Here is a 25,250-nt window from a genome sequence, read left to right on the forward strand (position 1 = left end):
TTATAATATGACTAGTGCCCTATACAAGGGCAATATCACCTTGTTCTTCCTGCAGGTAATACCGTGCCTTCCACCATTTGCTTTCACAGTGATCTGACTATTTTTTTTTTTTTTTTGAGAAAAAGAGCCAGTGCGGAACCCATCAGCAAAAAGTTTGGACAAAATGGTTCACAACAACAGAAAAAAAATAGGTTTTATGATTTTTATTTTGCACATGATCTTATGCGAAATAAGAGGTGGATTTAACCACACCCTTTGCTGCATTTGGAAATGATGGACTACAAGTCCCAGAATGCTGTGCTGTGCAAGACTGATGAAGATGTTGATGAGGGGAGATGCCAGTGAGCTTACATCCCTGAGGATGACTGAATGGCTGCCCTTGCAGTTCATGGGCTGGTTGCCTTTTGTCTTCTCTCTGCTGGATCGTTGCAGTTCCAGCTGTTGGAGATTTCCATTCCATGAGATTAGTACATAATCCGATAACAGTTGTGGGGGTCGTATATCACATGGGCTCCCAGAACAGACTGAGGGAATCAGACAGCAAGAGAGAGCACAGAGAGAAAGAGAGGTAGCTCAGAGAAAGGGGAGAAACTGTGAGAGCAAGGCTGAGAGAGAGAAAGGAGAGCGATAGCTAAATAGAAGAAGAAAAGAGCTCAAGGACATAGCAAGAGATAGCACACAAGCAAAGAGGTGTGGGGCAGAGACAGCAAAAGAGGGAACATGGGGATGGCAAGGGACAGAGAATGAGAACGGGACAGTGAGAGAAAGAGGGTCAGGAAAGAGACACTAATTGAAAGCAGGTAAAAGAGCTACCTTCCATTTGGAAAATCAATAAGCAAAGATAACAAAGACATACTAACAAAAAAAAAAAAAAAAATACAAAGAAAAGCTATGAGATGCTGTGAGAATGAATGCCATCATGTCTTGGGAAGAGTTTCATTCCTGACTCTCTCCCTGTTCCTAACGTTCATGCTGGAGTTGCTACTCAGGTCCATGCAGGGCAGAGGGAGCTGGGGACAAGAATCCCCGCCAGGGCAGGGTGATTTCTCTACATGGCAGACACTGTGCAAGCAGAATCCACTCTTAGAGTAAAGCAGATTACAGGATGAGGAGAGAGAAGGTTCTGGGTGAGTTATTGTTGCTACCCTTCGAACACATGTCCATGGAAGAGTGTGGTGGTGCCACTTATGGGCACAAGCCATAGAAAGGATCCATGTGGTTCGTTCACTCTGCCAAGAGCAATCAGAGCAGCCCCCAGGTATAGAAAGAATATGCTGTGTACACACGTCCCATACAAGAGCTGTCCTATAGAAAGAATGTGCTGTGTACACACGTCCCATCAAGAGCTATCCTTTAGAAAGAATGTGCTGTGTACACATGTCCTATACAAGAGCTGTCCTATAGAAAGAATGTGCTGTGTACACACGTCCCATACAAGAGCTGTCCTATAGAAAGAATGTGCTGTGTACACACGTCCCATACAAGAGCTGCCTATAGAAAGAATGTGCTATGTACACACGTCTCATACAAGAGCTGCCTATAGAAAGAATGTGCTGTGTACACACATCCCATACAAGAGCTGCTTATAGAAAGAATGTGCTGTGTACACACATCCCATACAAGAGCTGTCCTATAGAAAGAATGTGCTGTGTACACACGTCCCATACAAGAGCTGCCTATAGAAAGAATGTGCTGTGTACACACATCCCATACAAGAGCTGCCTATAGAAAGAATGTGCTGTGTACACACATCCCATACAAGAGCTGTCCTATAGAAAGAATGTGCTGTGTACACACGTCCCATACAAGAGCTGTCCTATAGAAAGAATGTGCTGTGTACACACATCCCATACAAGAGCTGTCCTATAGAAAGAATGTGCTATGTACACACGTCCCATACAAGAGCTGCCTATAGAAAGAATGTGCTGTGTACACACATCCCATACAAGAGCTGTCCTATAGAAAGAATGTGCTGTGTACACACGTCCCATACAAGAGCAGTCCTAAAGGTGTGAAGTGTTTCAACTTTTGCGACTACTTGGAAACATGGCTTTTCAAATGTGCATATATTGTGTACTCATACTGAGCACACACATGCATATGCAGAGGTATGCTTACATGATCATATACAAGGCTAAAACACAGACTTATAAAAAGATTCATAGAACCATAGAAAGATAGGGACCTTAAGAGGTCATCTAGAATATATAAAAGGACAGAACTGGAGGGGACCTCAGGAGGTTATCCAGAATCAGAGGAAAATAAAGCTGGAGGGGACCTCGAGTAGTCATCTGCCTCATTCCCCACTCTGAGACAGAATCCACTATTGCCAAACCATCCCAGACAGATGTTTCCCTAACCTGTTTTCAGGAGTCTTTGTAGGTAAGAAACATTTTTAAAGTCCAACAGAACAGATATTGTAGACCCTGAGCTTTTGAAAACTCCCAGGTCTTTAGATGTGTGGTCTGAAAAATTCATGTACTATAACATCTATGTTGGTGGCCCACGGAAAGGTTTCATAGCCTACAAAGACTCTGCAGTGGTTAGTGTAGCTGGGTTCAAAAAAGATTTGGATAAGTTCTTGGAGGAGAAGTCCATTAACTGTTATTAATCAACTTTACTTAGGGAATAGCCACTGCTATTAATTGATTCAGTAGCATGGGTTCTTCTTAGTGTTTGGGTAATTGCCAGGTTCTTGTGGCCTGGTTTTGGCCTCTGTTGGAAACAGGATGCTGGGCTTGATGGACCCTGGTCTGACCCAGCATGGCAATTTCTTATGTTCTTATGCAGGACCAGTACAGCCACTAGAACGTAATCCTGCTCTTAAACCCCCTCCCCTTCTCCTTCCTTTTCCCCCCTCTCCCCTCCCATGATAGAGATGGCCTTGCCTCTCTTGTTCTTTGCTCGATTACTGTCACAGCCAGAAAGTTATTCTGTAGTGCTTAACCTACATCGCCCCTGCTTTAATGTAAGTGCACTACATTCTTGTCCTGTCTGCAGGTGTTGATGTAGAAAAATCAATCACTCTGCGCTTCATAACTCCCACTTATGTGTCTGAAGGCTGCTTTTCAGTCACTGCTCAGACTTCTTTACTACAGGCCAAATAAACCCAGCCTGCTGTATCAGACTGAATAATTGGATTTTTTTTTTTTTTCCAGCCTTGAAAAGACTGAGGGATGACTTTATCTAGCTCTGATGCATATACTGCGTATGTACAGAACAAGCCCCCATTCACATATTCTCATGAGCAATTTCACTAATGTACCTCTCCTGCACAGCTCCTTGCCCTGCTGAGCCTAACATTAACAGAAAGGGGGAAAAATATAAATGGCCATCTGTGAAAGCAATCTTTTTACTCAGAGCTCCTTTCAGGAGCCGCGACTCAAGATGCCCATTCAAAGTTCCAAGGAGTGGGGAGAACATCCGCAAGGCACGAGTTCCCTCTAGAAATCCCGCAGTCACATTCCCCGCATCTTGTGTATGGCTGTATTGTACATCACTGCCCCGCTGTTACTTGAAACTTGTTTGTTTTAGCTGAAGAGAAGAGGGGAGGGAGATCCAAAAGATGCAGTATACACTTGAGAAATGGGTTTAGTTTTTAGATGTTTCATATGCATTTAAAACTTTGAGATTGTTTTTGTTACCGAATTTTAATTGATTGGCACCTTTTAACATTTAGTAATGTTTTTAGATATTTAATGCTCTTTTTATGTGCCTTATTGTAAACCGTCGTGATGGTTATTAACTTAACAACGGTATACAAAAACTATTACATAAAAAATAATAAATAAATAAAAAAGGACATGCTGGAACAGCAGGGCAGGAATGAGGCGCTTCGGCAGAGCTGTGTTTGTGTGTGCGCACGTCTCAAGAATGGAGCAGCGAGGAGTGCTGCGGGGTAGGGGGTGAGATGCATTGGCGAAACTGTGTATGAGCCAAGCCTTGCACTCATCGGCCCACTCATTCTTTTCCTCCCGCCTTCCCCCCACAGATCCCTCAGATCAGTTACGCCTCCACAGCACCAGAGCTGAGCGACAACAACCGCTATGACTTTTTCTCACGCGTGGTGCCACCAGACTCTTATCAGGCGCAGGCCATGGTGGACATTGTGAAAGCGCTGGGCTGGAATTACGTGTCCACGCTGGCGTCTGAGGGCAGCTACGGTGAGAGTGGCGTGGAAGCCTTCGTCCAGATCTCTCGCGAGGCCGGTGAGAGGGACACTTGTGATTTTGTTCTCTGTTAAGGGGGGGTGGTGATACCGTTAATGTCTCTGGATATGCATGAGATGGAGAAGGGATACTTGAGAGAGTGGAACCACTGAAGCCTGTAGAGGTGAATGGCATGGGAAAGAGATTCACTGGTATGTACTATGTAGCCCCTGCCCCAGCTTCTCCTGGCATGCAGGGGCTTGCGGGGGGGAGGAGATGGGCCAGAGAGAGCAGTACCTATCCCACTTATATTCTTCTTGCATGGGGTAGTGGTGGAAGAGTCATTCTTTCAAGGCCCTAAGAGATTTTTCTTCTCACCTGGAGCCCTTTTATGATCAGTTAGAACCCAGACTTCACACAGTTACTGTTGATCAAAAAAAACTAAAATCATTTGCTGGTCACCGAATTCAGGAAAACAAAATATCCACATCTAGTACACCATGGTGTAGTGTACCAATCAGTACAGAAAAGATATAGTCCAGAAGCACAAACATAAAAGTCTCTAAGATAACAGCAACTACTGCATACCCTGGCAAGTAAGCTTTCTGGATCAGGGACCCCCCCTCCTCCTGGTCACCTCCCCTGGTACCTGCTTCCTTGGGTGCAGCACTCGCTCTGTATCCCAATAACAAGCAAACTCAAACAATCCTCAGAATAAGCCAGCAACTCTGGAGCTGATGCTTCCCTTTTAGGTGGCAGCTTTGAAACAGACCCTCAAGCCTGGCAGTCTTCGCTGGACTCCAACTTGAAAATCTGCTCTTCTCCTGCTTGGAAGCCCTCTCCCTGGAAAGATGAGGAGTAGGGTCTTACACCTCTATTCCTTGAGACTACCTCTGTGTCTTCTCATACAGACTCAGGAATTCACTCTCTTCCCATCTGAAGAAATCCTTCTGTATTGGATCTTTTGGAAGACTAGAAATCCTGCAGCAAAACTTTCCCAGTCCTGGGAGGGGGGGGGGGGCCCTGGCCTCTCCAGCCTTGGGCCTCAGTCATCCTCCCAAGACAGGAGGCAGGCAATCCTCTTCCCTTGGAGGGAGATCAGCTTCTCTCTGTTGAGAGAGGCAGATAACCCCCTTGAAGAACCCTGTACTCACGTGGGCACAGGAGTTTTGCTAAAGTTCTGACCCCCCTCCTGCTCTGACATCACTTCTCATGGCAGCGTCTGTTGATGCAACACTAATAAGGGGACACATTTGGGACCCCCTTACAGTACATAATACTTATTAATAATGGTAATAATGGTATTACTCTTTTCAGTGATTGTTCGATCCTTTTGCAACTTCAGGAGGTGTTTGCATTGCTCAGTCCCTCAAAATCCCACGAGAGCCCAGGCCTGGGGAGTATGACAAAGTGATCAAGCGCCTGCTGGAGACCTCTAACGCTCGGGGAATCATCATCTTTGCCAATGAAGATGATATCAAGTGAGTGCGAGAGACCCGGGGTATGTGTGGAATGCTCTCCCAGCAACCCGCATACACTCTGGGTTTTACCAAGGCTAGTGGTAAAACCCACCCTTACATCAATAAAAATGTTTCTCAAAATATCAACCTGAGTGCCACTTAGCTGTAGGGCTTACTCTATAGAGAAGCAGTCAATAGCGCATGCCACTGGAGACAGGTTGAAACAATCCTAGTTTTAGCCGCCTGCTGCATGCTGAGAAATGTAGTCCTGCTTTTTTTTATTTTTTTAGAAAGAAAATAAGAACTACAAGTCCCTACATGCAATAAGGCAAACCAAGGACTGACCCAGCTTCTCCATGATGACCTGGAGTCATCTGGTATTTTAAGGTTAGTCAGTCCTTTCTTGGAGGATCTGCATTTTATCTGCATGAGGAGAAATTTTAGTCTGAAAGCTTGCATCTTTAAACAAAAACCATTTGCCTTATTGAGGCATCATCTCCAACTACTTTGCTCTTTCCCTTTAATTTTATTTTTGGTGGTCTAATACAGTATTCCCGCTGTATTTTCTACCTCATGAGTTGCAAATGCATTAATACCACAAATTTAACTCATTCTCAGCTTGTTTACTGGAAGATGAATCAGTCATGTGAATGCATTAGTGACCCATCAGCCAAAGATTCCCTAAAACTTACATTCTAAACTCTCTGAGGGCAGACAGGCGATTTTTCTCTTTTATTTGCTGTTACATCCACTGCATTTGCCCCAGCTCTTCGGTCTCCTGCTAACAACTGAATCATTTTTCTGCTTTTTTGCCCAGGCAAGTGCTGGAAGCGGCTGGTAGAGCCAATGAGACAGGCCACTTTCTGTGGGTGGGCTCAGACAGCTGGGGTGCTAAGACCTCCCCCATCCTGAACCAGGAGGAAGTGGCAGAAGGTGCAGTGACCATCTTACCCAAGCGGGCTTCTATCGAAGGTGAGAGGGAGGGCAATGGACAGCAGCATCTCAGTATGGGGGAGGCTGAGCCAGTCCTGGAATTTACTCTCATTGAATGTTTAGCTTGGTTTGGTTTGTTATTTTGTTTGACTGTGTTTCTCAACAGGAGCTACCGGACTATGCATTCAATAGGTAGAAAACTAAGACTGGTTCATAGACATGTTTGTTGCTGGATGGTCACCTGAGGTATGAAACATTGGGTTTCATACCTCAGGTGACCACCTGCTTACTGGGCTGCGATTTGCACTCACCCATTGCCATTCTCACTCATTTATTACTTCTCTAATCTGGCTCTAGTGCAACTCCTTGACTATGTTTGAGCCATGTCATCAACTGGTGTCTATGGTTTTGTGCCAGGGTGGAACTGAGCAGATTAGATGTGAAGGGCGTGGGCAGTGGAGTGCCTCAGGGATCTGTATTGGGACCCTTACTTTTCAATATATTTATAAATGATCTGGAAAGAAATACGACGAGTGAGGTAATCAAACTTGCAGATGATACAAAATTGTTCAGAGTAGTTAAATCACAAGCAGATTGTGATAAATTGCAGGAAGACCTTGTGAAGCTGGAAAATTGGGCATCTAAATGGCAGATGAAATTTAATGTGGACAAGTGCAAGGTGATGCATATAGGGAAAAATAACCCATGCTATAGTTACACAATGTTAGGTTCCATATTAGGTGCTACTACCCAAGAAAGAGATCCTAGGCGTCATAGTGGATAACACATTGAAATCGTCGGTTCAGTGTGCTGCGGCAGTCAAAAAAGCAAACAGAATATTGGGAATTATTAGAAAGGGAATGGTGAACAAAACGGAAAATGTCATAATGGCTCTGTATCGCTCCATGGTGAGACCGCACCTTGAATACTGTGTACAATTCTGGTCGCCGCATCTCAAAAAAGATATAATTGTGATGGAGAAGGTACAGAGAAGGGCTACCAAAATGATAAGGGAAATGGAACAACTCCCCTATGAGGAAAGACTAAAGAGGTTAGGACTTTTCAGCTTGGAGAAGAGACGATTGAGGGGGGATATGATAGAGGTGTTTAAAATCATGAGAGGTCTAGAACGGGTAGATGTGAATCAGTTATTTACTCTTTCGGATAGTAGAAAGACTAGGGGGCACTCCATGAAGTTAGCATGGGGCACATTTAAAACTAATCGGAGAAAGTTCTTTTTCACTCAACGCACAATTAAACTCTGGAATTTGTTGCCAGAGGATGTGGTTAGTGCAGTTAGTATAGCTGTGTTTAAAAAAGGATTGGATAAGTTCTTGGATGAGAAGTCCATTACCTGCTATTAATTAAGTTGACTTATATAATAACCACCGCTATTATTAGCAACGGTAACATGGACTAGACTTAGTTTTTGGGTACTTGCCAGGTTCTTATGGCCTGGATTGGCCACTGTTGGAAACAGGATGCTGGGCTTGATGGACCCTTGGTCTGACCCAGTATGGCATATTCTTATGTTCTTATCTGCTTACAAATTCTATGACACATATCTCACACATAGGTTTTTATGCTACAGCTTCCCCTATGGTTGCCAAATCTGTGTGGTCAGCATTCCCTGAGCAGGGGAGAAGTCAAGTCTTCTAGGCCCTGTGCATTGCAGTTATACTTCGATTCCAGTTAGAAGTTGCTGTATACAACAGTGATTAGCACTCAAGGCATTATACAATAAAAACGTACTAGAAGCTGAACTGGTTTACAACAATACTTTTACTGATATGTTACGAAATGATGAAAATTATCTTTACAGCTGTCTTAAGAACATGAGAACATAAGAAATTGCCATGCTGGGTCAGACCAAGGGTCCATCAAGCCCAGCATCCTGTTTCCAACAGTGGCCAATCCAGGCCATAAGAACCTGGCAATTACTCAAACACCAAGAAGATCCCATGCTACTGATGCAATTTATAGCAGTGGCTATTCCCTAAGTAAACTTGATTAATAGCAGTTAATGGACTTCTCCAAGAACCTATCCAAACCAATTTTGAACCCAGCTACACTAACTGCACTAACCACATCCTCTGGCAACAAATTCCAGAGCTTTATTGTGCACTGAGTGAAAAAGAATTTTCTCCGATTAGTCTTGTTCACTTGCGAATGTTACAAGTGAGATTTTTGATAAATGTGTGACCTCTTAAGCAGTTTTATTCAACTTTAAGATGGTAATGCCAATTTTATCTTCTTCCTTTCCCCATGGGAAACCATCTGGGCAGCTTCTCTTTGAAAATTTGCTACAAAGTGCACATGGTAAAAACACAGCTATACAGTCTGTTTGAAAATTGCCCCACTCTAAGTAAAAGAATGTGCACGATTTCCACAGGTGTTCTTAATAGACCGAAGACGGGGGAGGGAACAAATGAAACAAGACCCGCTCAGTTCTATTAATACCTCTTCATGTATCTGGCTCTCATCTTTCAAGCCTTTGGTTTATTGAAGATCTTTGTGGGACTGCCTGAAATCGAAGCTAAACTAACCTTACTCCTCTCTTCATTCCCCCACCTCATGAAATCTGTCCCTTCCAGAAACCTAGAGGGGGAGGTCATCTAGAATCATGGGATGGGCTAGAAGGGACTTCAGTGCATTTAAGCTTTCCCATCTCCTCTTTCCACTGCCAGGATTCACTGTACCCTGCCCTGCTCTTATCACCCTCCAGCAATGAGATTTCTACCATCCTCGGGTTAACTGCTGGGTACTGTGTGTTGCTATCTACTCTGCCCCAAACTTTGCAGGGCACAGGAACAAGTCATTTCAAATAAAAAAAATAAGAAACTAATTAATTACATAACTGCCCTTCCAGATGATCAGACACTTTTCTAACCTGTTCCCCCCTTACCTCCGTCCTGATCTCTGTCCACGCTTCCTCTCTAGGATTCGACCAGTACTTTACCAGCCGCTCCCTGGAGAACAACCGGAGGAACATCTGGTTTGCTGAGTTTTGGGAAGACGATTTTAAATGCAAGCTCACCCGGCCTAGAGCCCAGCCTGAAGAGACATCCCGAAAATGTACAGGTAAAACCAGAACGATGCATTCGCCCATCCCTCCCCAAGAGGTTGGTGGGTAGAGGGTCAGACTGCACTATCCCGGTAATCTATGTTATGCGGTTTCCCTCCCCCTGAATCTGCTTAACACTGCTCTGCAATCACAGCTGCTGAGAGCTTTTAATTCTGATAACAGGGTTATGTGGAGGTAGAGCCAGGATGCAAAAGAGCATAAGTATGTGTTTCCTGCATCTCTACTGGCCCAGCCGTAGCAATCACTGCAAGGATGTTGCATTATAAAACTCTCTGATACTGGGAGGAAGGAGAGAGAGCCTGGCAGGAAGTGAAGGCATTGTACATGGGAGAGACTAACCGATAAGGCCTGTTTCTAACCAAGGCATAAAGCCATCATTTGCAGAACACCTGGGTAACATGGCTTTTTGAGAGAGACTTTCTGGCCCATTCTTGTTTTTTTGAGCCGGCATTCCATTGTATTGTGAGATTACTAGTTCCCATTTCTTTTTACTGGAAATCAACTGCAGGTACCAGAATATGCCAGGAAGTGTCAAAGGTCTTCCTTTAGAAACTGGGTCACTTGTCCCAGCTGCTGGAAAATGTATCTCTTAGAGACAGCATCAGGGACATGGCACCTTGCACTTGATATAAAGGTGATCTTAACACAACAATGCCAGTATGTTTGGTAGTTATTGTAAGGGCTGATGTACTTAATAAAGTAATGTTATTGGTGGGGGAAGATGCTAGCAAACCAGCTACAGTATGAAAAACATAAGAAATGTCATGCTTGGACAGACTAAAGGTCCATCAAACCTAGCAACCTGTCTCTGACATTGGCCAATCTAGGTCACATGAACATAGCAGGATCCAAAAGAATAAGTCCAATCTTTCTTGCTCGTAACCAGGATAAGCGGTGGCTTTCCTAAGTTTACATGGTTAATAATGATTTATGCACTTTTCCTCCAAAAACATTTTAAATTCAACTTCGCTTCCTAGGCCTTCTAGGGCCTGCGCGTGCGCACGCCTCACGTCTTATAGCAGTGTTGGCGCGAGCCTTGGGGGCGTCCCCCTCGAGTGACGTCACTGCTTCCGACTACAAAAGGTTGCCCATTTGCTGACTCTTGCCGAGTTAGCAATGGATTGGATTTGTTCTGGTCTGAAGCTGCTCTGCCACTTCTGCTGCTGCTGGAAGCTATCTACACCCTCCGGGGTTCTACTAACTTGGGTACCTGCTCCTCGGGGGTCCTTTGCTTATTTCCAGGTGCCTATCCTGAATCCAGGTACTCGCTCCTCGAGGGCCTGTATGTCTATCCTGGTGCCTGCTACCAATACTTCTACCTGCTGGAACACTACCTATCAGCTACTACTTCTCCCAGTCTGTCCATCTACAGCTCCTCGTTGTCTATCTGCATCGGGCCTTGCCCCACCATTGTGGAACGGGACTCCGCTGCCGAGGATCACACACTGTTGCTACCCATCCTCTCTCTCTACTGCTTATTGGGAACTCTATCTACTCAGCTACTCAGTCTCTCCTACAGCGCCTCACTGGATATCTGCATCAGGGCCTTATTCCATTATTGTGGGACGGGTCTCCTCCGCCGAGGATCACAGACTGTTGCTATCTAATCCACTCTCTACTGCCACCTCTGGTGCACCATACAAGCTGCATAATAAAGATATATTCTCTGTGTTTGTGCATCTGAGTCTAGCCTGGTGCTACAGTTCCCTACGGGGCTCCTCCCCGTGGGAGTCACTATCACTGTTGCCCCTAAGAATCCACCAAACACCTCGATATCATAACAGTGTAAAAGATAATGTTTTTTTTCTAGTGATAGCGTTAAGGCCCCTGTAATCAGTACAGGGCTTGACAGACCCATCTTTCTTTCCAGCAAAGAAGAAATCGGCTCTGGCTGGAGAAGAGGAGGGCTAGATGAAACCCCAGTCTATTTTTTTCCTAATATACTGTGACATGGCAGCAGTCTCCGGTGCTGATAAGGGGTAGACGTGACCTCGAGGTGGCATCTTTCCAGGTAGATCGATGACGCAATAATAGAAAGTATGTGGTGGTAAGGTTTCCGCCTGTTGCTTATTAAAGATGTCAGCATAGGCAGCATATTAGGGTAGAAGGCCAGGCATGATAGTGGTTGGACCAATCCTAAGCATATTTCTGCCCAGGTAGGACCCGATTGAGCCAGCTGCAAGGTGCTTCAGTCGATGGAGGATTGGTGTTCATGGAGCCAGGGCAGCTCTAAGATAACAGGGTTGACTGCACTATGGAGCACAAAGAAGGTGAAGGTCTCCTTATGGAGAAGATCCGTCTGCATGGTAAGGGGCAATATCACTTCAGTGATTCAGCCCAGAAGAGGTTCCCCATAGAATAAATAGAGCATTCTCCAAGGTAGTTGTTGGTAAACCATACTGGTGGATTGCTGCCTCCTCGATGAAGTTTGTGCCCGCTCCTGAAGACCTCTTCAAAGTCAGGCAAACAGGTACCAGTATCTGTGGAGAGGGTGGAATCTGGTTTAGAATTGCCTCTCCTACTAATCCTAGGCACAATACAGAGCACAATACAAATAGAGCCCGAGTTGCCTCTACCTTCACTTTTCTTCTTCAGACAGCCTTGAGTGACCCAACTGTATGGGTTCCTCTGTAGGGGGCACCAGCTCTGGATCAGGGGAAGGTGCCAAGGGACGTTGGAAGCGAGGAGCCAGTCAGATGGGCTGCTGGGGTGCCTTATACTCTTGAGCACGCTCTTGAAATCGCAAGTCTGCCTGGATGGCCAGGGCAGTTATACCATCCAGGATGGGCAGAAGGTCACGTCCACCCAGCTCATTTTTGATCTGATCAGAAAGCTCCTGGCAGAAGATGGCTGTCTGGCTGTCTTCACCCCAATGGAGTTCTGATGTCAGGGTGCGAAATTGCATGGCCCTTCATGGATGCACAATAGCTCCGCAACTGTAGTTGAGGTGTAGCCAAGCTGGTTGAATATCAGGCAGCGCTGTTCTAGAAAGTTGTCCAGGTTCTGCAGGATCTGGTTATTGCACTCCCACAATGGAGAGGTTCATGCAAGGACAATGCCACCCATCAGTGAAAGAATGTACGTGACTTTAGCCCAGTCAGAGGGAACAGGGCCAAGTGGAGTTTGAAGTACATATTGCACTAGTTTATGAAGTTGCTGCACTCTTTCAGAACCCCGAGATACCTGGGCGGCGGTGGCAGGTGTGGTATAGCTTCCAAGAGACTGGCGGGATCCAGTAGAGATGGAACTGCAGGGGCCAGTGCTGGGATCAAGGCCTGCATGGAATCCATCCTCACTGCCAGTCTTTTGAGTAATTCAGTCATTTGGTGTAGGACCCCTTGCTGCTGTTGAATATTCTGAGACAACTCAGGAACAGCCTGTAGTGTGGACAAGTCCACTGAGTCTATGGCCTCAGCAGTCTGTAAGGAGAGTGGACCCTTGTGCTGTGGTGTAGTGGGCGAACTCACTAGGCCCACATTGACAGCTGGCGAATGTGCCCTGGGACAGGCACAGAACAGGAGCTTCACCTTTACCAGCCCCTTTCCCCGCAGGTTGAGCCCTTGGATTCCAGGGGTCAGCAGGACTTAGGCAATGGTCCCACAGGGCAATGAAAGAGAGAGAGTCCAGGACCAAGCTGAGGTCGGGGCAGGTGGCAGTCAGAGAGTAACCAGGTACAAACCAAGAGTCCAGGCAGGCAGCAAGCAAGCGAGGTCAGATCTGGGCAGTGGTCAGTGCCAGGCGGCAGGCAAAGAATAATCAAGGTCCAAGCAGTAGTCAGATCTGAGAAGGCAGTCCAAGGCAGGGGTAGGAGTTGTTAGAGCTATTAGCGATGCCATTTGTCCTAAATATGATGGTCCTAAATAGCCTATCATTGAATTCTTGAATTGAGTGTTTCTCTCTCTATATAAAGTGGTGGAATTATTTCATTTGGTATAGTTTTTGAGTTTTCTACCTTGGGACCATTTTGATTGGACAATAGGTCTAATGCCATATGGGTTCTAAGTGTCTTTGTGTCATGGGGAGAGGGGGTTGAGGGAGCCAGATTGCTGTGTGTGTTTGTGTGTGTATGGAGGGGGTTTGGGAGGGGAGAGGAGAGAAGGGACTGAGGGAATGAGACTTCTGGTGACTCAGAAGAGGGCGAGATGGTAGTGGAGGGGAGGCTTAGGGAATGAGACTGAATCCCCTGCTATAAATGTCCCCGCACACCACTGAATCCTAACCCGCACACTCTAAGGGGTATTGGTGAATATCCAGTTCTTGGATCTAATCTAAGGATCTTTGGGAAAGTTGACTCACAAGCAGCAGTGAAGTGAATGAGACACACTTAATGCCACCATAGTTTAATTCTACTAAAAATTAACAGTTCTTGTATTTAATTGGCTTTTTTAGCAGTCATGTTTTATTTATTTATTTACACGATTTTATATATCGTCCTTTCAAGTATATAGCAAAATGATTAACAGGCTAAAAACATATATAGTATGTACCTAAATCAGCAATACTAGTCCATAAAACAATTCACAATTCTATACATATACTGCTCGAATGAGTAGTTCATGAAAACAGACAGTTTCATTGCTGCTCAGATGGATCAATGTACAGAGCCAAATTTTAAGTCCTTTTTTTTTTTTAAAGATTTTGAAATCAGTTGTAGTACGTAAAGACTCAGGTATCATATTCCAGACTATGAGTCCTGCTATTGAAATCACGTTCTCTCTTGGTCATGCACTAGAGAGTGGCAGAGTGTTGTGTTCCGCGGCCGTGGTAGGCCACGACCGCGGTCCCCCTACCTTGCCCGCGATGGCGAACCGCCGTGGGAGTCCCGGGGGAAGGTCCCGATTTGAGGCCCGTTGCTCCGGCACGGGTTCCCGTGCTGCTCGCCGCAGGGGGAGCCGTCCCTGCTCCCCCCTCGCGGCATCCAGCAGCATTTTCCTCCACGGAGGAAATCCAAGATGGCCACCGCCATCTTTAGGCACGAGGCCACGCCTCCTTGGCTGATTTAAAGGGACCCGATCCCTTTAACCAGCTGCAGCTGTTCTCTATCAGCCAGAGCAGGGGAAGTATAAAAGCCAGCTTCCTCTGCTCATTCCTTGACTTGGCAACGTCCTTCGTTCGTCAGGCCTGCTTGCTTCGGTGAGTCTTCCTGTGCTTTGGATCCGTTCCTGTCTTGTCTTGGTGTTCCTGTTTCCTGACCGGATTGGCTAGTGGTGATTCCTGCTATTGACTTCCGATCGGCTAGCGGTGATTCCTGGTATTGACTTCGGACAGGCAAGTGGTGATCCCTTGGTGTGTGACCTCGGACTGGTAAGCGACTTCCCTCTGGCACTTGACCTTGGACTCCTTCTTGACCGCTGTCTTCAAGGGCCCGCCTAAGTTCCAGCGGCCCGGGTCCCTACGGGCTCCTCCCGGGGGGACCACGGGTCTCCAGGGGTGAAGCTTCAGTCAGTCCTTGCACCAAGTTCCTTGACCTCTCAAAGGTCCACCTAAGTCCCAGCGGTCTGGGTCCCTATGGGCTCCTCTTGGGGGGACTACAGACTTCCAGTGGCAAAGACACAGCTCCTCTCTTCTCGTCTCTGCATCTGCCTCCACAGTCACCTCAGTCTCCAGTGCCGAGGGTCAGCTGGTCACGTCTCCTGCTCTGCCTCGCCGCCCGACGGGAGAACCTACGGATCTTCTCCTAAGGTATACCATCCTCCCGTCGGTCCAAGGGTTCACAAGCCGAGCAAAACACAGAATTCTGCCATTTACCACCCTGAAAGTCAAATATAATTTCCCTCCATCACAACGTTTGAAAATGGTAATTGACAGATGACATTAGGAAAAAATATTGAACTAACTAAAGAGATAACCCTGGTTGTGTGGTGTCTTGTGAAGAAGTTATGGCTACATCAAAAATTGTTTCTGGGTTTTATAAAATTGTAGGTAAGGTTGATAGCTCTGGCCTTAAAAGACTAGGACCAAACCAGTATGGGGAAAAAGATTTAGGTCAGTCATGTGGGGGCTAAACATTATGAAATGCTTTATGGTAAACTGGCTGGTACAAGAGTATTTGGCACCCTATGTGAACCTTCAGTCATGCACCTATTGGCAGCAGCTCCAGCACAAAACTCTCTCCTACCTATGGCAGTAGCTGTAGCACAGCGCTCCCTTTTTTGATATTGGCTCTAGCACAGCACCTCATTGGGTCTTGTGCTGGTGGGATTTTTCTGCCCCACACACAAATTTTGGTGCTGTAGGCAACTACTTAGTTTTCCTAATGGAAGCTTCAGCCCTGGTGGTAAATCTCTGTGAATCTCACTCTCTGCTTCCATAACCCAATCTCTGCTCTCCGTGGCCCATCAAGCTATCTGGACATCTGTTAAGGTTTGTATAGTTAAATTATTGATGTAGATTTTGGTGGGTCATTTTCATAAAAGATAATAAAACTGTGAGAATACACCAAAAAAAAAAAAAGATGTTCTTAATATAGAGGTTCCCGTGTAGATTTTACCAGAGTCAGTGGTAGACATGGGATTAGAACCCATGAGTCTCAGGCTTGATCTCAGTCTTCCCACTCTGGCAGGAGAGGAGCAGATTGGGAAGGACTCAGCATACGAACAAGAGGGAAAAGTGCAGTTTGTGATCGATGCAGTGTACGCCATGGCTCATGCCCTCCACAACATGCACAATGACCTCTGCTCCGGTGCTTCTGGACTCTGCGATGAAATGGACCCTATGAGTGGGCGTCTGCTCCTACAGTACATCCACGCTGTCAACTTCAACGGTAAGTCCATGTCACTGTCTTGTCCTGACTAGCAAAGATCAGGGAGAAGGATGAAAGAGACAGAATGTAAGATAAAGAGAAAAAGAAATATGGGAGAAAGCATGAGATGACAAAGCAAGAGATACAAACAGGCCGATTCTGTAAAAGTCGTGGGAGAGTGGGCGAGTGCCTGCTCTCCCGGTGCGCGCACAGGCCACTCTCCTGTGTGCGCGATTCAGTATTTAAATGAGGGCCCGCGGTAAAAAGAGGCACTAGGGACACTAGTGCGTCCCTAGTGCCTCTTTTTTAACATGAGCGGCGGCTATCAGCGAGTTTGACAGCCGACGCTCAATTTTGCCGGCGTCGGTTCTCAAACCCGCTGACAGCCATGGCAAAATTGAGCATCTGGTTTTCAAGCCGCGGGCCGATTTTAAATTTTTTATTTTTTTAAATTTTTTTTACTTTTGGGACCTCTGACTTAATATCGCCATGATATTAAGTCGGAGGGTGTACACTTTCCCGGTGCCAAGAGAAATTAACACCTACCTTTGAGTAGGTGCTAATTTCTGAACGTAAAATGTGCGACTTGGCTGCGCATTTTACTTACTGAATTGCGGGGTAATAACTAATAGCGCCTGCAACATGCATTTGCATGTTGCAGGCGCTATTAGTTTCGGGGGGGGTTCGACGCGCGTTTTCGACCCCTTTGAATAAGGGGTAAAGCTAGTACGTCGAAAACGCGCGTCCAAACGCGGGCTAACAGTGCCGGAGCGCACTGTACTGTATCGGCCTAAAGATAGAAGGAGGAAAAAAATACAAAGCATTGAAGCAAAAACAAAAATGAGAAAAAGAGAGAATTAGGCAAGAGGCAAAAAAGTTAGGTAAAAAGAAATAGAAAAAGAAATTAGGATGACAGAGAGATAAACAGAAAAAACAAGAAAGAAGGGAAAAGATGTAAACAGGAAAAAAGAGAGAAGAGAAGTGAGACAAAAGGAATAAAGAAGGGTAGCGCACTGACATGTACACCCGCGCGCTTCTTTTAAAATGTACCCCATAGTTTTCCATTGCTTTAGTTAAGTCCAACATCATTGTGATATCATAAATTGTTAAATTTACCCTGTCATTGGATAGCAAGAAATAAGGCCATTATTTATTTATTTACTATTTTTATATTCCACTATATCTCAAGATTCAAAGTGTATTACACGGATATATTCACAATAAAAAAACAATACCAATACCAAAATAATACAAATTCAGATCTTCATAAAGCACAAATATTAAAAACATAAAAACCATATAGCATCTTCATTGCATTGACTTTAAAATACCAGGGAACCTGCATACTCTTGAATAATTATTATCCTGATGCACAGATAATGGCAACATATACCACAGTGCTGGTACAGCTAAAGAAAAAGCATGGCAAGTAGTTGTTTGTAATAGAAAACAATTGATCGATGGAACAGTTCACTGATTTTGACCTGAGAAATGCAAATTGTGAGCCGGCACATAAACTTTAATCTTATCCACAATAGTCTGTTCTAAAAAAAAAACGATTTATGTGCCAGTGTTAAAACTTTGAACTGTATTCTCTCATTCACTGGAAGCCAATGTAGCTCCTTTTTATGAGCAGTCAAGCTTGTCCCCCAAGGCAAACCAACTATTATACAAATAGCAGCTTTCTGGACCAACTCCAATGCTTTAATAGACAATTTTGGTAAGCTTAAATAAATCGCATTGTAGTAATCTATCTGACTCAATCACACAGCCTGAACTACTGCTCTAAATTCCTCCATTGCTGAAATATATTTTAACGGTCAAATCATCTTTAATTTAAAAAATGATATTCTTGTTACATTAGCAATTTGAGCACTAAACGAAAGACTGGAATCCATTACCATTCCCAAATCATGTACCTTAATCTTGTAATTCCACCGGTTATTCATGCAACATCAAAATTTACAGGAAGTTGAATGGGTTCCTTTTTTCATAACCATGTAATCATTTTTTTTAAATGATTTAAAGTAAAACCATAGGTCTCCAACCAGCTATTAATATTGATCATACCTTTTGTCAATTCTGCAACAGATACCTCCCCTTTACTTGAATTAGGAATATAAAATTGGACATCATCTGCATAAAACTTGAATATAAAACCAGGAGCGACCATTACATCGGCAAGTGAACGAGTGTAAATATTAAATAAAACAGATGATAAACAGGATCCTTGCAGAACTCCCGTGTTAACAGGGATCCATGCCGAGGGATCGCTTTTAAAAGATAACCTGTTGTCGACATCCTGTTAAATGTGACCCGATACACCGTTCTCTAATCCCTATTCCCTTTAATGTATCATCAAGCAAACAGGATTGGTGTCAAATGCAGAGCTCACATCCAACTACACAAGTATTGCATCATGATGTAAAGGATATTTACTAACTAGGCCTTGCCTTTTAACTAAATCTATTGCCTTTGTCGCACCACCCGCTACAGGCAGTGCTGGGACTCCCGTCATGTTCAATGAGAATGGCGATGCCCCGGGACGATACGACATTTTCCAATACCAGCTGACCAACGCCTCTGCACCTGGCTACAGGGTGATTGGCCAGTGGACAGAATACCTTCGTCTCAGTGTAAGCAGCACTCTCCTGGCCCCCCAGGCTGGAGCACCGCCCCACTTCCTACGGTGGGGGCCCAAACCAGAATGTCTTCCATCTCCAGCTCTCCGTATTATGGTGTCTGTTAGGCTCCTGCAATCTGTGCGTTTGTGATATCATTGGTGGTATACAGAAGCAAAGACACATTTGACTCAGTGTGCATGTAGGATAATTTGTGTATGTGACTGCCTTGCTATCATGGGTCACCCCTAGGGTAGGTAGGGGGTTCAGGAGGACTTCAGAGGACAGGAGCAGAATGAAAGGCTTTAACAAAATAATGAGATCAAGTTCCACTACCCATCACCCTTCACACCACACACGGCCAGCAAAGCCTACTGGGTCACGCAGAGAGTCCTGCTCCCACCTGTGGCTTCACTGCATAAAGGACCGGGTGCATCCCAGCTGGAAGAGGAGGGTGATGGGGTGTATGCCATAGGATCTATGGGACTGCCATTGAACTGTTGGGCTGGGCCCTATTTATCTGTTTGTTAGATCTAAGATGAGTATGAACATTGCCATCAACTTGATGTTGGCATGAATGTGCTTGAACTGCACTGCATTAGGTTGAATCTGAGTCCTGACATCTTCCACTTTATCCTTCCTTCCTGTGCTCTCACTTTTTTTACACTCTTTTTTCCCTCTCTTTCTCTATCCTTTCCTCCCTCTCTCTTGCTGTTATTCCATTACTTGCTCTCGATCCTTCCTCCTATTCTCATCTTCCTTCTGTCCTCTCAATCCTCCCTCTTCCATACTCTCCCTGTCCCTCTCCCTTCTTCTCTCCTGATTTCCATTTCCATTTGTTCTTGTTCATCTGCCCCTTTCTCTCCTCTTACTGCTCTCTACTTCCACTCCTTACCCCATCTCTTCCTTCCCATTTTCTCTTTCCTCTGTCTTCTTCTGCTCCCCTTATTGCCTTTTCACAGATAAAGGAGATGCAGTGGTCAGGTGGGCAGCAGGACATCCCCACCTCAGTCTGCAGCCTGCCCTGCGCCGCTGGTGAACGGAAGAAGATGGTGAAGGGTGTACCCTGCTGTTGGCACTGTGAGCTCTGTGATGGCTACCAATACCAGCTGGATGAGTTCACCTGTGAGTTGTGCCCCTTCGATTCCCGGCCCTCCCCCAACCGCACCACTTGCCGCCCCATCCCCATCGTCAAATTGGAGTGGCACTCTCCCTGGGCTGTTTTGCCCATCCTCCTGGCCGTGCTGGGCATTGTAGCCACCACCGTCATCGTAGCCACTTTCATCCATCACAATGACACGCCCATTGTCCGGGCCTCTGGCCGTGAACTAAGTTATGTCCTGTTGAGTGGCATCTTCCTGATCTACTCCATCACCTTCCTGATGATTGCTGAGCCAGGCGTGTCGGTGTGCGCTTCCCGTCGCCTTTTCCTGGGTCTAGGGATGTGCATCAGCTATGCTGCTTTGTTGACCAAGACCAATCGCATCTACCGCATCTTCGAACAGGGCAAGAAGTCAGTAACCCCGCCAAAGTTCATCAGTCCCACCTCACAGTTGGCTATCACCTTCAGCCTGATCTGTCTGCAGGTGGTGGGGACAGTGGTCTGGCTGGGGGTGCTTCCACCTCACAGTGTTATTGATTATGAGGAACAGCGGACCCCCAATCCAGAGCAGGCCCGGGGAGTGTTGAAGTGTGACATGTCAGACCTGTCGCTGGTCTGCTGCCTGGGCTACAGCATCGTCCTCATGGTGACCTGCACTGTTTATGCCATCAAGGCCCGGGGAGTCCCTGAGACTTTTAATGAGGCCAAGCCCATTGGCTTCACCATGTATACCACATGCATCATTTGGCTCGCCTTCGTGCCCATCTTCTTTGGCACTGCTCAGTCTGCTGAGAAGGTAAATTCACCACCATTCCCCCATCCCTTCCTCTCCCCTTTGAAACGCAGACACAGAGCTAAGTTCTGGGGTGCTTTGCCATCATAGAAGAGAAATATGTATATTTTGGAACACGTTAAAGGACCTTCTGAGTTATTTTGGTGCTAGATACCAGTTGTGCACCTCTCCATCTCACACCACTCATATTCTGGTTCAATTTCACATAAACAAAAGTCAATAAACAAACAAATATTATTTCAGGTGATACTGTTATAGTTTATTCAATACATTTCTTGACTAGCTTTCAGGAGCTGACATTCCCTTCCAGTCAGGTCAACAGAGAATGAGCAGGTCAGAGCAAAACATGACGTTGCCTGAATACACGTGAATCATAGATGAAATTACAAATAGCTGACACCCACATAACGCTTGCAGGGCGATGAATATTTGTATGTCAACATTGCCCCTCTTTACCTGACCCCAGCACTCGCTTCCCCAGCCTGACATACTGCTGTCCTGTTTCCCCTTGCCTACTGCTGCCTCTTCCAGTTAGTACAGGACAGTCTGTCACCTTATCACTCTAACACATCAACCCCCTCATCCCACCCCCCCCATCACTGCCTGAGCCTCCTTCCATCCTGCGTGGCAGCCAGAGCTGCAAGTGCATAATACTGGCCACTAATAGACAGAAGGCAACATTTTATGGGGCGGATTTTAAAAGCCCTGCTCGCGTAAATCTGCCCGGATTTACGCGAGCAGGGCCTTGCGCGCCGGTGCGCCTATGTTCCATAGGCCTGCTGGCGCGCGCAGAGCCCCGGGACTCGCGTAAGTCCCGGGGTTTTTCGAGGGGGGCGTGTTGGATCGGCGTGGTGTTTTGAGGGCGGGACGCGGCGTTTCGGGGGCGGGCCCGGGGAGTGGTTTCGGCCCGGGGTGGTCCGGGGGCGTGGCCGCGCCCTCCGGAACCTCCCCCAGGCCGCGTCTCGGCGCGCTAGCGGCCTGCTGGCGCGCGGGGATTTACTTCTCCCTCCGGGAGGTGTAAATCCCCCGACAAAGGTAGGGGGGGGTCTAGATAGGGCCGGGGGGGTGGGTTAGATAGAGGAAGGGAGGGGAAGGTGAGGGGAGGGCGAAAGCGAGTTCCCTCCGAGGCCGCTCCGATTTCGGAGCGGCCTCGGAGGGAACGGCGGCAGGCTGTGCGGCTCGGCGTGCGCCGGCTACACGACATCGGCAGCCTTGCGCGCGCCGATCCTGGATTTTAGCAGATACGCGCGGCTACGCGCGTATCTACTAAAATCAAGCATACTTTGTTTGCGCCTGGTGCGCCAACAAAAGTACGCGAAGGCGCACTTTCTTAAAATCTACCCCATGTGTATTGTATAGAGAGAGATGGTGATGTGAATAGGATAGTGGCGGGGGGAGGGAGGTTGATGTTTAGAGTGATATATATATATATATTCATTTATTTGTGTTCCACTTTTGGCACTTCAAAGCAGATTACATTCAGATAAGGTAATAGAGGGTCACAAAATTATGCCTGGTAGTGAGTTAAAAAAAAAAAGTGTCTGTCTGTTAAGTCTATATTAGTATTGAAGTGTTTTGATCATTTTAACTTCAGATGCCCTATGATCCTAAATTGTTCTGAATTTCCTTTTAGTCATGGCTGACTCTTTCATTAGGCAGACTAGGTGATCACCTAGAGTGCAGAAATTTTGGGGATGGTCCCATGGGCTTCATTGTGCATGAGCACACAGAGCTGGGCCCCAATGAGTCTACTGACCAGTGCACTGAATCTCAGGTAATACAGAATAGTCCTCTGCTTCCTGCTCCAGCTCCTCTTCTCCCAGGCCTCATGCATGGAACAAGATGGGAGGGGTGTGAGGCTACAATGGACAGAGCAAAGCAATAAGAGCTACTCTGCTCCCTAATCCAAGCCTTCCCCTCCCCTCCTGTGGCTTTCCCTTCTCCCCTGTCCTGCAGTGAACAGGAGGGGAGATTTTGAAGCTGTAGTAAACAAGAGTTTAGCCATTGTCTGCATATTTCTATTTCTATTTTGTGGTTACTTATTCTATATTTGGTGGGTTTTTTTATTTTTTTGTTCTGTGTGTGTGACCAACATGAGGTGTTCTGCTGATTTGCAGTTTCTGTATTCTCAAACCATGTTCTGTTTCTCCGTAGATATATTGATGATAATTAATTTGGATTTTTAGCCCACATTTCCAAAAAATGCTCAAGGTAGTTTACAGCATTTCTTAAATGCAGGTACAATAAGTCCCTGTCCCTAAGAACTTGAAATCTTTGTGGCTACCTGAGGAACTGGGAAGTAATTCCACTTGCTCAAGGTCACAAGGAGCTTCAGTGGGGGAAATGGGATTTGAACCCTGGTTTCCTGACTCTCGGCTTTAAATACTAGTTCAGATCTTTTCCCTGCTGGGACGCATAGTAATGCTATTCTAGGACCTGGTGCCCTATTTACATTGCTGCCTTTTCATAGGTAGAGTTGTTGCTGTTTGATTTCTGGGAGTTAGTGCTGTTTTGGAATGGCAGGTCTGCTACAATATAGAGTGATATTTTTGCAGGGTTTTGTTACTTCACAATGTGCTTGGTAATGGAAAGAGTTTGTGTTACTGTAACTGAATTTGAAAATATTTTATATGGCAAGTAAACATCCTAGTTCAGCAAAGACAGACATTTCAGTGATTACCTTCAGCCAATATAATATGGATTTCTATTCATTTCTATAATTTTATATATTTCATGATTTCCTTTTTTTGCACTCTACAACCAAAAATTACAGATGACACATTCATCAGACACTGACATGATTTCTGAAACATATTTGTATTATGCATATGTCTGGGTATATGATTAACAAAGTTTAATATTTAAAAGCATGCAGAATAATTTTCAGAACTATACATTTTGGTGAAATGTCCAAAGGCATTTTACCCATGGGCTTTGCGCCAGTTTCTAAAGGGAAATTATAAACATACTTTCCTTTTTTAAGTGCTTCTAAGGTGTATTTACTATATAAATGGCTTTTGAAAATTATTCTTCCTGAGCTCTAAATTCAATAGCAAAGTTATAGGGAGATTTATCAAACTGCAATAGGGCTGTAACACGCATTAAAAAGTATATAGTGAGTGCATGATGTTGGGGCCAAAACCCCCATCCCTATTACAATGAGCTGCTATGCATGGCATTTGCATGCATGAATGTTGCAAATCCATGCAAAGCAGCTCATGCACACCTAATCCTATGGAAGATAATATGGCTGACTTAGAAATTTGTCTGCAATGTTATTTAACGACACTTCTCCACAAAACGCTATTCTACCGCAGGAGAACTGAGACACTAATGTGATTCCCGATGTTCCTGCAGTAGAATTAAAGGGCCCGTGGCCCAACACAGCTCCCCCCTCAAGTACAGAAAAAAACCACCGGGGGTCTTATTAGACCCCCCCCCCCACCTCAAGGCCATCCATCAAGGCGGCCCCGCCAAAATAGTAGATGAAAGGTGCCACGTGATGATGACCCCTCCCCTGGCCAACCCCCTTCTTATGCACTCTACCTCCCCAAATAATGAGCCCCTCACCCTCTGGCCCCCCTTTCCATATAAATAATAGGCCGGTAGTGGCCCCTCACTCCCCAACTCGTCACAAATTCTGTTAGTGGGCTAGTGGCCCCACACCACATTACCTTAGTATCATCATTGATGTTCAGGTTGAGGGCCCGGAGTGCCTCCTAAACCCGGGCCCTTTCAGCATCCTGATCATAAGGTCATTGATGCAGTGGTCTGTACTGTAACGGAGCTGTTGCCTTACTCGTTTTTTGTAATATATCATTTTGTGTCTATGTAAGAACATAATAAATTGCCATGCTGGGTCAGACCAAGGGTCCATCAAGCCCAGCATCCTGTTTCCAACAGAGGCCAAACCAGGCCACAAGAACCTGGCAATTACCCAAACAGTAAGAAGATCCCATGCTAATGATGCAATTAATAGCAGTGGCTATTCCCTAGGAAACTTGATTAATAGCCATTAATGGACTTCTCCTCCAAGAACCCATCCAAACCTTTTTTGAACCCATCTACACTAACTGCACTAACCACATCTTCTGGCAACAAATTCCAGAGCTTCACTGTGCGTTGAGTGAAAAAGTTTTTTCTCGTCTTTAATTTCTTGCCACTTTAACCAGTGTAGCATCCTTCACATTTTCTGGCTTGAATGGGGGAGCGAGGAAGGGCTGAAGGGTGAAGAGGGGAATGGGGAAAGAGGTGTGATGCTGGGGGCAGGGGGGCTGATGGCAGGTGAGAGAGAGAGAGAGGAAGGGACAGGGCAGAAAAAAAGAGGAGGTGGGAGAACAAAATGGCCGCCGGTTAGAGGGCTCTT

General features: G+C 45.8%; 1 protein-coding gene across 1 annotated transcript in view; it reads left to right on the forward strand.

Annotated features, from left to right (window-relative positions):
* Positions 1-25,250, forward strand: part of LOC115098268 (metabotropic glutamate receptor 6-like) — a 49,929-nt gene that overhangs the window by 12,383 nt on the left and 12,296 nt on the right. Inside the window, exons 3-9 of the mRNA XM_029614765.1 lie at positions 3,992-4,208; positions 5,494-5,629; positions 6,426-6,580; positions 9,482-9,622; positions 16,189-16,389; positions 18,865-19,004; positions 19,952-20,887. Of these exons, the coding sequence (XP_029470625.1) occupies positions 3,992-4,208; positions 5,494-5,629; positions 6,426-6,580; positions 9,482-9,622; positions 16,189-16,389; positions 18,865-19,004; positions 19,952-20,887 (1,926 nt within the window). The remainder of the gene's footprint in view (positions 1-3,991; positions 4,209-5,493; positions 5,630-6,425; positions 6,581-9,481; positions 9,623-16,188; positions 16,390-18,864; positions 19,005-19,951; positions 20,888-25,250) is intronic.

This window comes from Rhinatrema bivittatum, chromosome 1 (assembly GCF_901001135.1).
Source record: "Rhinatrema bivittatum chromosome 1, aRhiBiv1.1, whole genome shotgun sequence".
In the NCBI taxonomy this organism is placed as follows: domain Eukaryota; kingdom Metazoa; phylum Chordata; class Amphibia; order Gymnophiona; family Rhinatrematidae; genus Rhinatrema; species Rhinatrema bivittatum.